General features: G+C 33.0%; 1 protein-coding gene across 15 annotated transcripts in view; it reads left to right on the top strand.

Annotated features, from left to right (window-relative positions):
• The window catches only part of CSPP1 (centrosome and spindle pole associated protein 1), a 154,401-nt gene that overhangs the window by 50,825 nt on the left and 86,519 nt on the right, over nt 1-17,057 (top strand). For 10 of the 15 annotated variants that reach the window (XR_007458598.1, XM_049633645.1, XM_049633654.1 and 7 more), the window contains 4 exons: nt 835-936; nt 1,924-2,363; nt 12,676-12,774; nt 13,939-14,009. Coding sequence is in view for 14 of the 15 variants with exons in the window: in XM_049633645.1 (XP_049489602.1) it covers nt 835-936; nt 1,924-2,363; nt 12,676-12,774; nt 13,939-14,009 (712 nt within the window). In the remaining variant the exon portion in view is untranslated. The remainder of the gene's footprint in view (nt 1-834; nt 937-1,923; nt 2,364-12,675; nt 12,775-13,938; nt 14,010-17,057) is intronic. The other 5 variants (XM_049633652.1, XM_049633646.1, XM_049633657.1 and 2 more) reach the window with 3 other exon arrangements.

Raw genomic sequence — 17,057 nt, 5'->3', positions numbered from 1 at the left:
TTTTTTTTTTTTTTTTTTTTTTCCTTCCCCTCCCCCATGGGTTTCTGTTATGTTTCTGTTTCAATGACAGTGGAAGTATTAAGGCTTAAGAACATTTCCTGTGCTTCAACAAAACATTTACCTTATAATATATTAGTGTCTGTGATAATTTTACCTTCTTATGTTTAAAATACAACAAGCAACTTCTTTATACTTGGGAAAGAAATGGTTAGCAGCAGGTGTTTTGGCTGTAGGGTGGAGGAATAGAGGCAGGAGATACCCCTGAGAAGGAAAGAAGGAAGGTAACCTGGTCAAATCTCCTTGGAAACATGCTGACAACTCTCCTGGCAAACACACTCATGTATTTACTAGTGGGACGGTTTTATTTATGAATGCCTTTCGCAGAGTGCACCTGGATTTTCTAAGATTGCTGTTGGTAAACAAACCTAGAATCCCATGGATTTATGGGGCATGGCTTTTTGGAAAATGTTAACTAAGTGATGTAACTTATAAAATGTATAAAATGGAGATGTTTCACAACCAAAACACCTCCCTTCTATTAATGACTTCCTGTGTTAACCTGGACCTAAGTGTGTAGTAATAGTAATGCATATTTTAATTTTTTAAAAAATAGTAATGCATATTTTAATGTGACAAGAAAGGATGTGGGGAATTGCATTGGTGGTCTCAGACCTTTTCCTGCCCCTCTTGTGCCTTGCAACTATTTCTGTCCTTGAAATTATTAGCAGTGCTTGATTCTGGGTAATATCTTATGTTGTATGTGTTTGATTGGACATAAAGGTACTTTTTTCTGAAGTTGGAATTTTAACATTACCTTTTGGTTTTTATTTTAAGGAAAGATTGAAACTTGAACGCAACAAAGAATATAATCAGTTTCTCAGGGGTAAGGAAGAATCCACTGAAAAGTTCAGACAGGTAGAAAAGAGTAGTACTGAGGTAGGTTTTCCTTTTAAAGTAAATCTTTAACACCAAAGGTTGAATATTTTGTACTTAATTGATAATATTTTTGTATGTTAAACATTTCACTTGGTTTTTATGTAAATATTTTAAAGAGTAAACCAAATTGAACTAAACTCAGGACAGTATTTAGTTTTATAAATGGTTTTATCATATGTTGAAGAACCTACCCTACTTTTTAACTTTATTGGGGAGGTATAATTTTAGAGATTGACTTTAAGTGATTTTTAGTTTTTAATTTTAAGTGATTTTTAGAACATTGACAATTTCTAGCTATATATATATTTTTCCACATTTAAAAATGGTTGATGTTACGGGCACCTTGGTGGCTCAGTCGGTTAAGCGTCCAACGGGCTCAGGTTATGATCTCGCGGTTTGTGGATTTGGGCCACACATCGGGCTCTGTGCTGACAGCTCGGAGCCTGGAGCCTGCTTCGGATTCTGTGTCTTGCTCCCTCTCTGCCCCTCCCCTGCTCATGCTGTCTCTCTCTGTCTCAAAAATAAATAAAACATTAAAAAAAAATGGTTGATGTTTTTGGGGCCCCAAAATTGAGCACTTTCTATATTCTTTGTGTTAAGAATTTAATTTGAAATAATTGGAAGCAATTTTACCTGCCAAAGTATGCTTTAATATTTCCTGGGATAGGAATTTGCATTTAGTTTATCCTCTCTTTTTATACCCACTTACTTATATCACTGTTGATGGTTTATTTGATATTTATTATGTTTTGAAGGATAGCATTTCCATGAAGGTTTTTTTTTTTTTTTTCTTTATAAAGATATTTCTTTGGGTGATTAAGCCTTGGAGTTGAGATTGTAAGTAGACTCAGCGTCATTTGAGGGTTTAATTACCTTTTAAAAAATAGAATTGTATTAAGATCTGTTTCTTGTTTTCTATTTGACCAGGACAAGAATCAAAAAAATAGAATTGTATTAAGATCTGTTTCTTGTTTTCTATTTGACCAGGACAAGAATCAAAGAAATAAAAAACCTATTAGTCAGGTTAAGCCTGATTTACCTTCACAAATACAAACATCTTGTGAAAATTCGGAGGGTCCTAGGAGAAATGTCTTAACTCCTTCGGAGGCATATGAAGAGCTTCTAAACCAAAGAAGACTAGAGGAGAACAGATACCGACAACTAGATGATGAAATTGAATTAAGGAATAGAAGAATCATTAAAAAAACTAATGAAGAAGTGGGCATTTCCGATAAAAAACATCAAAGGTTTGCCAGCAAGGCTGACATTCCAGAGAGAAGATTTAGCAAGTTTAATGAGGATCGTGTTTTTGATAGACACTATTATAGACCAGATCAAGATCCTGAAGTAAGTGAAGAAATGGACGAGAGGTTTAGATATGAAAGTGATTTTGATAGAAGACTTTTGAGAGTGTATACAAATGACAGGTATTTACAACTTTATTTTTATTTTCTTTGTTTAATATTAATGTTATTTTTTATCATTATGCTAGGGAGAAGGAGTTTCATTTGATTTACATATTTGATTAATTATAAGATGCTGTCAATTTTAGGTTATACCATTCTTTTTTATGTGCCACTGAAGGAACAAATACAATTCCTGAAACGGCAAGAAAGGGACCCTGTAATAAAGCTGTGACACTGAAAGGCTACAACCTTTATGTAAAATTAGATGGGAAATAAACTTTTTCACAGAAGGGGACAGAAAGGAATCTTCCATGTCTCAACCTTGGCACTGAACAGAGGGTGTACAAAAAAAAAACTTGCCTGAGATTTTGAACTGTAAGCCAGTACTAATTGAGGTTTGCAGTCTGAATTCATGTTGCTTCTATTGTCTGAAAAACCTTGAGGCAAGAATTCAGTGTGGTCTCAGATTCATAATGCCCCTGGGTGACTGACAGGAGAAGAACTCTTCTTTGCCATAACTTGACTTAAAACCAGGTTGATGGCAATCCCAGATTCACATGTTAAAATGTGGATAAAAAGGACATTTTAAAATAGATGAAATACAGCTTATTCCTTTAATTTTCCTATGCTCCCAAGTACTTCTATCAGTATATTTCATTGTTTGTAAGTCACTTATTAAACATTTACTTAAGTAAAATGATACCAGGTTTTTACTATCAGATTTTCAGGTGCTTTTCAGTTTTTTTGATGATTGTTTTTGGGACACTATTTGTAATTTCTTAACTGCTACACTGGGGTTTTATTTTATTAAGTCATTTACCTTAATACTTACAATTTGCTATATTTAAAGGAACTTTTGATTTGGAGATAGAAATACGGCAGGGTTCCATATTTGTCAGTGACTTGTTAACTTGCAAGTGTTAAATCTAAATTTTCACGAGTTTTTGAGACCTGTTTCATTAGTCCAAATAGAATACTTTTTAAATATTTTAGAAAATTTCTGAGATCTATTGCTGTACATTTAGTATTCTAAATATTAGTTAATCCTAACTAAATGTTAATATTCTAAATATTAACAGAACCTTTACAGTTTGTTGTCTTCTACTTCTTATTCTGTAGCTGTTATGGCCTGCTCACCCAGTCTTTTTAATTAATATTCACCCTGATTTAAGTGATATTAACGAAAGATTAGAATTTTGCAGTGCTACTTGTCTTTATCTCTGATTTGAATTGTTTGTGCTTCAGAAAATACTCCAAATCCTATAATGTTTTATATTTAAAAATGTTTATAACTGAAGGTAGTCAGAGGCTGCCTAAACTAAAAGAGTTCTCAAATAGGGAAGTGCAGGTAATCTTGGACTCTTGGTTCTGCCTTCTTTGTACATGAGAACATTTTTTTCCTTATGGTGTCTGTTTATCTTTAAAGTATAATGTAATGCTATCTTTTGAGTTTGGAATTGCAAGAAACTTATGATGATTGCTTTTAAAAAATATTTTGATATATTTTTTTTGTAATTATATCCTGTGATAATTTTAAACTTGAACAAATTAATTTCAGCCTAATTTTTTGAGAACTAGCTTATTTTCTTATGTATCCTATAAATGAAGTGAACTCTTTCTATATAACCTTTCCAGGTAGCATTTTAAGAATAGATTAAACATGAGGATCAGTGAGTATAATTCCTGGTGTACATTTTAAAATGTTTAAAAGTATTTCTTCAAATTTAAATCATTATTATATGTTACTGCACTTTGTTAATGCATAAACTTACATCTCCAGATGTAGGTTTTTCACATATGTCTCTAAGACATTTGAAGTTAAAATTTAGTTTCTGTATTTCAGATTTGTAGATTCCTTAATTCCCACAAAAAGTTTATATCATTCAATAGTTTTTATTTAGCAGGCAGAGTGGTTGGTAGGAAAAATGACTCTATTTATTAGTGAAGTTTTTTGAGACTAAAGAAATGTGTAACTACATGTGGCTTCTTGCTCTAACCATTTATTCTTTTTTAAAAAAAATTACTAAGTATTGTTGATATGCAGTTGATTTCACATGCACACATAGGGCTTCATCAGTTTTACACATTATGCAGTGCTCACCACAATGTGTGTAGTTACTGTCTGTCACCATACAACATTATTACAATATTGTTGACTATATTCCCTGTGCTGTAGTTTTCATTGCTGTGATTTATTTAATTCATAACTACCAAGTTTGTATCTCTTAATCCCTGTCACCTATTCAGCTCTTTCCCTGTGTGCCCCCACCCTCTGGCAATAAGATTATTGTGTTTATGAGTCTTTTTCTGTTTTTTGTTATTTGTTCATTCGTTTTGTGTTTTAGATTCCACATATGAGTAAAAGCATATGGTATTTTTCTTTTTCTAACTTATTTCACTTAGCATAATACTCTCTAGGTCCATTCATGTTGCAGACAGCAAGAGCTCATTCTTTTTTATGCTGGCATTCCATTCTATATATATACACCATATGTTCTTTATCCATTCATCTATGGATGGACATTTGGGTTGTTTTCATAACCTGGCTATTGTAAATAATGTTGCAATAAACATTGGCATGCAGGTATGTTTTCAAATTAGTGTTTTCATTTTCTTTGGTTAAATACCCAGTAGTGGAGTTACTGGATCATATGGTGTATCTATTTATGATTTTTGGGCAATCTCCATACTGTTTTCCATAGTGGCTGCACCAGTTTATAGTTCGACGAACATTGCATGAGGGTTCCCTTTTCTCCAAATCCTCATTAGCACTTACGATTTCTTGTCTTTTTGATACTAGCCATTCTCATTGATATGAGGTGATATCTTATTGTGGTTTTCATTTGCATTTCCCTGATGGCTAGTGATGTTGAGCATCTTTTTGTGTGTCTTTTGGCCATTTGTATGTCTCTTTGGAAAAATGAGTACTCAGATCCTCTGCTTGTTTTCTAATTGGATTATTTGCTTTTTGGTTTGAGTTGTATGTGTTCTTTATATGTTCTGGAAATTAACCCCTTAACGGATGAATCATTTGAAGATATCTCCAGTAGGTTGCTTTTTGTTTTGTTGACAGTTTCCTTTTTGTACAAAAACATTTTATTTTGGTGTAGTCCTGATAGTTCACTTTTGCTTTTGTTTCTGTTGCCTCAGGAGACATATCCATAAATATGTTGTTAAGGTTGATGTCCAAGAGACTGTTATCTGTATTTTCTTTTAGAAGCTTTATGGTTTCAGGTGTCATGTTTAGGTCTTCAATCCATTTTTAGTCATTTTTGTGTATGGTATAAGAAAGTGGTTCAGTTTTTTTTTTTTTTTTTTACATGTAGCTGTTCAGTTTTCCCAGCACCCTTTTGTTGAAGAAACTGTCTTTTCCCCATTGTAGATTCTTGTAATTGACTGTATAAGTGTCGGTATTTTCCGGGGTCTGTATTCAGTTCCATTGATCTATATGTCTGTGTTTATGCCAGTGCCCTACAGTTTTGATTACTATAGCTTTGTAGTACTATTTTGAAATTTGGATTGTGATGGTTCTACCTTTGTTCTTTTTTCTCAAGATTGCTTCAGCTATTAAGGGTATTTTGTAGTTCAGTACAAATTTTAGGATTATTTGTTTCTTCTGTGAAAAATGCTGTTGGTATTTTGATAGGGATTGCATTGAATCTGTAGATTGCTGTAGGCAGTAGGGACATTTTTAATAATATTTTGCCAGTCCATGAACATAGAATATCTTTCCATTTGTTTGTGTCATCTTCATTTTCTGTCATCAGAGTCTTATAAATTTCATGCATAGGCTTTTCACCTCCTTGGTTAAAGTTATTCCTAGGTTTTTTGTTTGTTGGTTGGTTGGTTGGTTGATTGGTTGCAATTGTAAGTGGGATGAATTTTTTTTTCTTTCTGCATCTTCATTGATTAGTGTATAGAAGTGCAGCAGTTTCTGTATATTAATTTTCTATCCTGCAACATTACCAAATTCATTCTTTTAATGTTATTTATTTTGAGAGAGAGATTGAGTGCAAGCAGGGGAAGGGCAGAGAGAGAGGGAGAGAGACAATCCCAAGCAGGCTCTGCACTGTCATTGTAGAGCCTGACACAGGGCTTGATCCCACTGACCATGAGATCATGACCTGAGTTGAAATTAAGAGTTGGATGCTTAACCCGACTGAGCCATCCAGGTACCCCACTGAATTCATTTATTAATTCTAATAGTTTTTTGGTGGTCTTTTGGACTTACTGTATATAGTATCATGTTATTTGCAAAGAGTGGAAGTTTTACTGCTTCCTTGCTTTCTGTTGCTTGTCTGATTGCTGTGACTTGTACTTCCAGTATAGTGTTGAATAAAAGTGGTGAGAGTGGGTATTCTTGTCTTCTTCTTGATTTTAGTTAGAGAAAAGACTCTGAGTTTTTCACCATTGATGTTAAGCATGTGTTTTCCATATATAGGTTTTATTATGAGGTATGTTCTGTCTGAATCCATTTTGTTAAGAGTTTTTCTCATAAATGATGCTGTATTTTGTCTCATGCTTTTTCTGCATCTGTTGAGTGTTCATATAGTTTTTATACTTCATTTTTATTAGTTTGCATGTATTTAACCATCCTTGCATCCCCAGAATAAATCCCAGTTGATCGGGTGAATGATTCTTTTAATGTATTTTTGAATTTGGCTTGCTCATATTTTGTTGACAATTTTTGCATGTGTGTTCATCAGGGATTTTGACCTGTAGGTTTGTGGACTTTTTTTTTTTTTTTTTTTAATATACTGTCTTTGTCAGATTTTGGTATCAGGGTAATCCTGGTCTTGTATAAAGAATTTGGAACTTTTCCTTCCTCTTCTATTTTTTGGAATAGTTTGGGAAGAATAGGTATTAACTCTTCTTCATATATTTGGTAGAATTCACCTGGGAAGCCATCTTGTCCTAGACTTTTGTTTGTTGCAAGATTTTTGATTGTAGTTCAGTTTTGTTACTAGTAATCAGTCTGATCAGATTTTCTGTGTCTTCCTGATGGAGTTTTGGAAGATTGTATGATTCTGGGAATTTAGCTATTTATTCTAGGTTATCCAATTTGTTGGCATATAATTTTTCATATTCTCTTATAATCCTTTGTATGTTTGTGGTGTCAGTTGTTACTTTCTTTGATTTCTGAGTTTAAGTCCTTTCTCTTTTTTTCTTGATTAGTCTGGCTAACGGTTTGTCAGTTTTGTTTTCAGAGAACCCGCTCTGTGTTTATTGGTCTTTAGTCTCCATTTCATTTATTTTCTCTCTGATCTTTGTTTATTTTTTTCTTCCTGTTGACTTTGGGTTTTATTTGCTATTTTTCTAGTTCCTTTAGGCATAAGGTTAGGTTGTTTATTTGAGTTTTTTTTTCTTGTTCCTTGAGGTAGGCCTATATTACTATGAATGCTCTAAGAATTGCTTTCACTATGTCCCAAAGATTAGACTCTATTGTGCTTCCTTTTTCATATTTCTCGATGTGTTTTGGATTTCCTCTGATTTCTTCATTGACCCATTGATTGTTTAGGAGAATGTTGTTTAGCCTCCACATTTTCTATATTTTTTGTCCCCCCCTGCACCCCCAACTTGTAATTGGTTTCTACTTTCATACTCCTGTGACTGGAAAAGATGCTTGATAGGATTTCAGTCTTAAATTTGATCTGACTTGTTTTGTGACACAACATGTGATCTGTCCTGTGGAATTTTTCATGTGCACTTGAAAAGGATGTGTATTATGCTGTGTTTGGATGGAATGTTCCTTATATATCTGTTAAATACATCTGGTATAATGTGTTATTCAAAGCCACTGTTTACTTCTGGATTTTCTGTCTGGATGGTATCCATTGATTTAAAGGGGGTGTTAAAGTCCTCTACTATTACTGTCAGTTTCTCTCTTTATGTTTGTAAATATTTGGTTTATGTACTTAGGTGCTTCTATATTGGGTGCATAGATATTTACAATTGTTATCTCTTCTCCATGAATTGACTCCTTTATCATTATGTAATACCTTTTTTATTTTTTGTCTAAGCATTTATTCATAATATATTGTAATCTTAACCAGAAGTTCTTGACAAAAAATAATTATAACTGATTGTGAGAACTACAAAATTAATTTTCCTTCATTTTCCTAAGTTTCTCTTATTCTTTTTTCTTATAAAATTTAGCATGTATAAATTCTAGTTTTGATTTTTAACAATTTTTGAGTTTTATATTTTTGGTCTCAGTTTTTTTCTGATTAGCCCATAAATGTTTTCATGTGCCATAATGTCTTTATTAATGAACTATTTTGTCCATTTTATGGGAAAGCTAAAGCCCAGGAATGATTTTACACTCTTGAAGTCAAGATTAATCACTGGCAGTGGTTTTAAATAATTAACAAGGTAGTTAACATTTTGTTTAACACTTGTATTCTGTGTGTGTGTGTGTGTGTGTGTGTGTGTGTGTTATTTATTTATGAATATTTACAATTTAACTAAAATAATGTTTTAGGAGTTTTTATAAGTTGAATGTAATGGTATGTTTCCTAATACTTTGAAATTTATAGACCACTTTTAAATGTGATCCTCCTAGTCTTTGTTATTTATTAACTTGATGTGTAGAAGTTACTGTATTACTTTACTATGTTTACTTTATAACCAATGTTAGCGAGTAGAAGAAACTTTGAGCTTTAAAAAATGCTTTTTAAAGAAGTTTTTATGTGATTAATGCAGTTAGCACTTCCATTCTATTTAACTCTTGATATTTGATAGTTTGTAATCTTAATAGTCATTTAATAAATTTCTGAAATAACATGCCATCTGAAATTAGAATCTGTGTATTATCCACATGGATGAGTACATGCTTACTTAGTGTGGGACATTGTAAGAAATGTGCCTGCTTAATATGTAAGATATAAATGAGGAGAAATGGCTAATTAGAACTTGAGTTATTTGATATAACTTTTTAAAAATATATAGTAATTAATTTTCATTTATCTTTGAAAGGGCTATTTTAATACTATTATTTTCTCCATTTTAAAGATGGGCTTGATATTAGAAAATCATTTATTAAAGTAAATATAAAAATTGTGAAACAACTGAAAACATAGGGAAAAAGGGTGATCCACAGTTAATAGCTCAGTATTTTTAACATCTAGGAGAGTACCCCTAATAACAGAATTCATTCACATTAGAGAAGTTTGTGATATGAAAACAAGATGATGTAACTATTTTGTGAATTAGATGAGTTAAAAAAATTTTTTTTAAGTTTATTTTTGAGAGAGAGAGAGAGAGAGAGAGAGAGAGAGCAAGCGAGCACAAGCAGGGAAGGGGTAGAGAGAGAGGGAGACACAGAATCTGAAGCAGGCTCCAGGCTCTGAGCTGTCAGCACAGAGCCTGACGCCGGACTGGAACTCAGGAACCGTGAGATCTAATCTGAGCCAAAGTTGGACGCTTAACCAACTGAGCCACCCAGACACCCCTAGATGAGTTTTTTAAAAGTAAGGTGAAAAATGATTCTTCCTTGCTGTGAGCCATAGGAATCTATGACCAAGAGATGGTAAATATTTTGTTTTTATGAATTTATAATTTGACTTCACAGCTTGTTGGGTTCCCTTCTAGTTTTTTTTTTGTTTTTAAAATCTTATATTAGTAAATTTAAAAAATATTTATGGAATCACTATCTGTAAATAGTTTTTCATTGGTTTAACAAAGTAAGCATAATCCTATTATGAGTCATTTCATACAATTAAATAGGATGCCTTAAGATTTTATTTTATCCTTTTTGGTGAAATGTGTATCTTTGCTTTTATTGAGCCTCTTAAACATTTCTCTAGTCTTGATTTTATTGTAATTGTCAGCAACAGGAGGGGACTTTTATAGTTTTGATAGTGAAATTTTCTTCTTTAGTGAAAGGGTATACCTTAAAGCTGTCTTCCTTATAGGCAGTTCATTGGGAAGTCTTTGTGATTTTACTGTAGAATTTAGCATAGACCTTGACTTTATACATAAATAAAATGATTAATTTGGAAGGAACTTTGAATATGGCCTTTTGTGTTTATGGTGCTTACTTTATTAAGATAGCTCTGTATATTGAAAAAATTGTAAAACATGTTTTAGTATAGTTGCTCTGGATATAGCGTACTTTGGTTATAGTTACATAAAGATAGGTTAGAATTGCAAGTCCAAATGTCTTTAGAGAACTTACCTAAAAATGCAGGAAGCCACAGTTCTTAGAAAAATTTTAGAAAGATTTTTGTATATCTAAGTAGTCTTTAATTCTGGTTAATTCTGGTTTAATCACAAAGTATGTTTCTAAAAATTTATAACTTTAAATTTCTTTATATTTGAAAACTTTCATTTGTTCAGGCAGTACTTTACCACATCACATTTATTTTTGTCGAGTAATGGGAGACCACCTCCAGGTTTGGTGATTCAGCAGGAGGACTCACAAGACTTTGTATCTATAGTTATATTCATGGGTATGACTTATTACAGTGAAGGGATACACAATAAAATCAGCAGAGGAAGAAGGGGCATGGACAAAGTCTGAAGGTAAGCAGGTGCAAGTTTCCAGGAGTTCTCTCCTAGTAGACTCACACCGGACATACTTAATTCCTCCAGTATTGAATTGTGACAGCGTGAGTGAAACGTTGTCTACCAGGAAAGGTCATTAGAGACGCAGCGCCCATGTTTTTATTGTGGGCTGGTCACACAGGCACCCTTTTTCGAGGATGTAGGAAAATTCTGAACTTCTGAAGGAAAGCAGATGTTCAGCATAAACTATATGGTTTGTATAAACAGTATATGCACAGTGAGCCACTTTTCTCCATCCGGGGAATGGTGGGACCCCTCCCAAAATATGTGTTCCAGGTGCCAGCCAAGGACCACCCTTCCAAATAGGCATTTCTGATAACTCTTTTCTGCTCCTGCATATTTAATATAGACTAGTATAACTAATTCTGGTTGCTTGGCATTATAAATTACAAATTAGTTTGAGTTTATATTTACCAATTCTTTAAGTGGTAGCAATAGGGAATGACGAAACTGATATGTCAGTTTAAAACAGAGTTTTGAGCACATAGGTGTAGCTATAAAACCAGCTGTATTTTGATAAATTGAAATAGTGTGAAATTCCTTTTTGAAGTGGCTTTTGGAGGTTTCTGTTATTTTAGATATGGATTAAAAAATGGAAGCTATTTATGTAACATGCCAGGCTCTATATTATGAAGGTTATAATCCTCAGTAGCCTTTTCTCCTAGATAATATTGATAGTCGTCTGTGTGATGGGAACAAATGAAGAACAACTTCTATGCTGGCTCTGAGAATGAGAAGTCCTTTTCTTCTAAAAACTGCCATTTTTCTTAATGTGAAAATGAAATTCACTGAAAATATTGAATAATACTTTAACAGCCCTGTTTCTTTCTAATAGTCCTTTTGAGAGACAATATAGCTTGTTAACAGCAGTGAAAAGAAATATGACTTGTGAAATGCCGATTTTCATGGATGCTGATAAGTGTTGGTGTGAAAAGTCATGTTGATTTCTCTGGTATGAGGAATTAAGCTAAAGAAATCAATGTTTGCCAAGTGGAAAAAAAAAGATTAATTGAAAAAATATTAAAATTATTTTCTGGAAGGGATTTTTAAGAAGAAAACAAACATTCTGATACATTTTTTTGTTGTCCAAGACCTTGTGAGTAAAGTGAACTAATAAGTTTTTATGCGTATATCAGCCTGTTTATAATTTTTTCCATTCTCCTTTTGCTAATATTTATTCTTTCATGTGATTTACAATGTTATCAAATGTTGTGGCTTGCTACATTTGATTTTAATTGGTAAGACACTTGCTATAAAAAAGGTTTTTATATGCAGTGAAATAATTTCCAAGAATCTGAATTTTGTTTCTTTCAGCAAAAAGAGATCTGATTGTGAAATGTGTCTGTAATCCTCATGAGGGCAAGGGCCACATTCATATACCCAGTGCCTAGAATAAATGAATAAATAGTACTTGCATGTAGCAGGTCCTCAGTAAATATTCTTTGAATTAAATGAATGATAAAAAAGTCTTAGTATATACAATAGTTTGAAATTAAAATTTTCTAGAAGTTATATTCAAATAATTTATAATAACCTCTTTTTTTTAAAGACTATTGAATCTAATCTCTTAGTAGTTTCTTATTAACCAGCAAATCATACTTGAATTAAATCTCATTCATGTTAATTTTCAAATGTATTTACAGTAAAACTTCATTATAACACTTTGTTCCCTTTAACATCTCCAACATCAAATGTAAAATCACCAAAGAGATATATGAGAAGGCCCACTGTATGTGGAGCAAGCTCTATAAGCTAATGTGTTTTTAAGGATGTACGGGAACAGACAAAGGAATGTGCCTCCTAAGGAGTATGGTGGTGATGTCACAGAGCATTCAAACATACGCATTTCATCTGCTGGAAATAAAAGGTATAGTATGTAATATGAATTCTGCTCTTCAGTCATTACACTGTGAAACTGCAGCTGCTAAAACTGGCTTACTGAATAAGTAGGAAGGTATAGTATGTTAACAGATTCCTTATTAATAAGAAAAGAATTAAAGGGGAAAAAGGAGGGTGGGAGAATTGTGTTAAATGAAAATTTATAGTACTTTACAGCGTTATTTTGAATTGCAAGTTTGGATTATAAGTGTGCCAACGTATTCCAAATAAGTCCCTATAATTATAAGGTATTTAAATTTGGTTGAAATAATGAAAGGACAAATAAGCATAGAGTTTAATGGACTAAAAATCAATTTATAATATCTTGGAGTTATGGGAGTGATGTAACTTAACTGGGAATAAATTGAAAATGTTCGTCCAATGTGAGTTTTCCTTTCAAAAAAATTTCTTTTTGATTTTCAGCTTATTGAGTAGATAACTTTTATGCTTACTTTGTAAAATTAGTGCTCATAATCTGTCATGTCAAAAAGAATGGAAATATATGTATTTTATATTCATGTTCTCTTTCTGTTTATAGTTTAATTTTGGTGGCTTTCTTATACCATACATAAGGATAAACAGTTCTGAATCCATAGTGCATAATGGAGATAATAATGTCATTATGTCACGAAAGGTGTCTATTTTCTCTGAAGAAAGTAATATATTGAAGTGCTTGAGATAAGATAATTTGCTATTTGGGTCTGATTAGGCTTTCTTTGAGGAAATTGTCTCTCCTCCCCCCTCCCCCATTTCTGTATTTCAAGGAAGGAGTTTTTAAGGGATGATCTTCTTTTTCTAGTGTGCATATAGGTATCACTTTTCACTTCTTTTTTTAGGATTTATTTGTATTTATATTCATTTTTTTTTATTGGGCTAACTGTTCTTATATAAAAGAATTTTATTGGGAATCTATAGAACCAATAATACAGACTGAAGAAAAAGGTTATATATTTATAGAGGCTGAATATACATATCAAGGTCTCACTGTAGAAAGAGATAAAATGCTATGATTTTACCCTGACTTTAAAAATATGTAACTATTGTAGTGTCCATAGTACTTTCAAAGTCCAATAACTCATACCTACAATTTACTGTAAATTTTTGTTGCCTGAAAATCATTTGAGAGTTCTAATTCTTCTTGTTTTTGTTTTAGTGCTCGAGATAATAAACCACCTAAATCCACTAACCAAGACATCTGTAGTCCTTTTGCGGGGATGCTCTTTGGTATGTACAAAACTTCATTAATTAAACTTTTGCATACTGTTCTTATAAAAGGTCTTTAGTGAGAACTCAGTGATATCATTAATACTAGTTATTAGTAATATAAAATATTTATCTAGTGCTTACTTTAGGGTAGACCCTCTGCTAAACATTTAGTGTATATTGTATAGGTCTGTATAATTTTATTTTTTATTTTTTATTTATTTTCTTAAATGTTTATTTATTTTTGAGAGATATAGAGAGATAGAGCACGAGCTGGGGAGGGGCAACCCCCGAGGGGCTGTCAGCACAGAGCTAGACTCGGGGCCAGAACCCACGAAGTGTGAGATCATGACCTGAGCCGAAGTCGGACACTTAACTGACTGAGCCACCCAGGTGCCCCTAATTTTATTTAATTTTAATTTTAATTAAAAAATTTTTTTTTTGAGAGAGAGGGCTCAGGTGATTGAGGAGCAGAGAGAGAGAATCCCACAAGGGGGAGGGAGGGGGAGAGAGAGGGAGAGAGAAGCGGGGATCACCTGAAGTGAGGCTTCTGTTTACCCAAAGTGAGGCTTGAGCTCACCAAAGTGGGGCTTGTGCTCACCTGAAGTGGGGCTCAAGCTTACCTGATGTGGGACTCGAGTTCACGAATTGAGATCATGACCTGAGCCGAAGTCAGATGCTTAATGACTGAACCACCCAGTCTGTATATAATTTTAAAGTGGAATAACTTTTATTTATTGATGAACTTTACATAGATGATGCATGAAATATTAATTTCAGTAACCTTGTTGTAGTGTGACTGTTTATTATTCTGTTTTGTATGTGATAGCTTTTTTTCTTCATTCTTCTTTTTAGCTAGCACAGAATTGCCTTACATTTTAAGTTTAGTTTCCCTGAACTAAACCTTTTTATTCTTTGATATACATCTTTCCTATGTTCTTTCCATGTGGTTTTTGAAGTGTTTTGTTCAAATCATCATAATCCAAATTTTCTATTTATCAGAAATGAAGGTCGTTGCTTAATATAAGTATGTTGATTTGCTACTTGTCATAATTTCAGAAACTGTGTGAAGAGTACCTTACTTATTTCCTATGTGTAACTTTAAAATAGAAAAGTGGTCTGATTTCTGTGTAAAAACTATTAGAAAAAATTACCTGAAATTTGGTTTCAGTGGAAGTATGTGAGGAAATTAGATAACACTTTTGATTCATTTAACCCAAAAGCAGTCAGTAATTTAAATCTTGGTTTAGAGATATTTAATTGCATGATATTCTCAGATCTTTATTTCCTTGAGATGGTTATGGTGAGAAAATATGGCGTAGCAACTAGAGTTTTATTCTAATGTCTTTAATTGAGAATTTACCAGTGTAACCTATCAGTAAGTAAGATAAAGTCTTCATTCTTACAGTGTATTTTGTTAAACATGGTAAAAATTGGAGAAATGGCTTTCTTTGTTGAGAGCTCACTGACAAATAATTTTATCAATAAATGGATTACTCTACTCTAAAGTTTTAATGTTGAATGTCATGAATTTATCATTACTGCAGTCCAGGAATTATGGATGAATATTTGGTGAGATAATAGACTCTAATGCTTGGAACAAACCGTTGAAGTGATTTAATCCAGCGATTTATCTAATGATTGTTTTTTTTCCCCCAGCCTATATTTGTATGGACCCATAAAGAACTCTAGAGGCAACACAATCTGATTGTTATAAAATTCTCATTTCAATTGAATTGAAATTTGTCTTCCTATAGTTTTGCTCCAAGAACTTATGCTTTATTTAAAAAATTAAGACTGTGTCTAATGAGAGCAAAAACAACAATATATTATGTGGTTTATAAAAGAATCATTGATTTTTTTAGAAGTATGCATTTGAATTTTCAAATATTTGGGGATTTTCCTTTTATATTTTTATTACTGACTGTTTAATTCCCTTATGGTCTGAAAAAACAGTTTGTATAACTTCAATTTCAAATTGAATTTAAAATACTTTTTAATGGCCCAGAATATAGTCTATCTTGGTGAGTGTTTAGTGTGTAGTTGGAAGAATGTGCATTGTATGGTTGTTGAGTGTAGTGGTTTATAAATGCCAATTAGGTCAATTGGTTGGTAGTAATGTTCATGTCTTGTGCATACTTAATGATTTTTTAGTTTTTCTTCTACCACTTGTTTAAATCAAGTTTTAAATTCTCTGACTACCTTGTTCTTAATGTGGAACCTGGAGTGCTGGAGGGATTTTCTTAGTGTGCCTGCATCTTTGTCAGTTTTCAGGACCTGTTTGACTCTAACAGAGTGATTGCTTTTGCTTTTTCTTTGGTGCAAGGCTGATTCTGTGTGTCTCATTCTCAGAAATAAGTCTCAGTGTTCATGATGCTTCCCAGAGTGGTAGCCAAACCCTCCTTTATGTCTGTGGAGCTTGTTGTGTGAGAATTTCGTGCCCTTCCCCTAACAGTAACAGGACTTTGCTTTTTGTAAGTTCAGAACTGTGTCCAAGCAGGTTTTCTGCTCTTTCACCAGTAGATTCTGGCCATTGCTTTATAATGAAAGAAGGATCTGGAAAGAATGGTCTCTTTCATATGTCTCCTGTTGCCCCATCTCCAGTCTCATAAGCTTCTGGTGAAGGTAGAGAAGTGAGTGAGATTCCCCTTGTGTCTGGGTAGATTCCAGAGAATCTATATCGTTATTCTAGCCTGCTCAAAGCCTTTAAGAAGTCATTAACATTTCAGCATTTTTCTTCCTACCTGCTTTTAAGGTAACTGCCTACTTCTTCATACTCTGGGAAAGGTAAAAAATGTGGATTATCCCATCTCTTTGGATTGGTTTTTATGCCCTTTTGAAATCACTTTACCTGGTTGCTTATAACCTCAGCTCTCTGACACGTTTTTTAAAAGTTACAGTTTTGTAGATGATTGAGCTTTTTCACCATTGTAGGATTTGAGTAGTGTTCTCTTGTAGCTTTCTGCTAAATAGAAGAAGAACTCCTCAGTTTTTGTTTTTTGTTTAAAACAGCTTCTTGGGGCACCTGGGTTTCTCAGTCGGTTAGGAGTCTGACTTCACTTCAGGTCA

The sequence above is a fragment of the Panthera uncia genome, chromosome F2 (genome assembly GCF_023721935.1).
Source record: "Panthera uncia isolate 11264 chromosome F2, Puncia_PCG_1.0, whole genome shotgun sequence".
Taxonomy (NCBI): Eukaryota; Metazoa; Chordata; class Mammalia; order Carnivora; family Felidae; genus Panthera; species Panthera uncia.
This window is presented reverse-complemented; position numbering and strand designations above follow the sequence as displayed.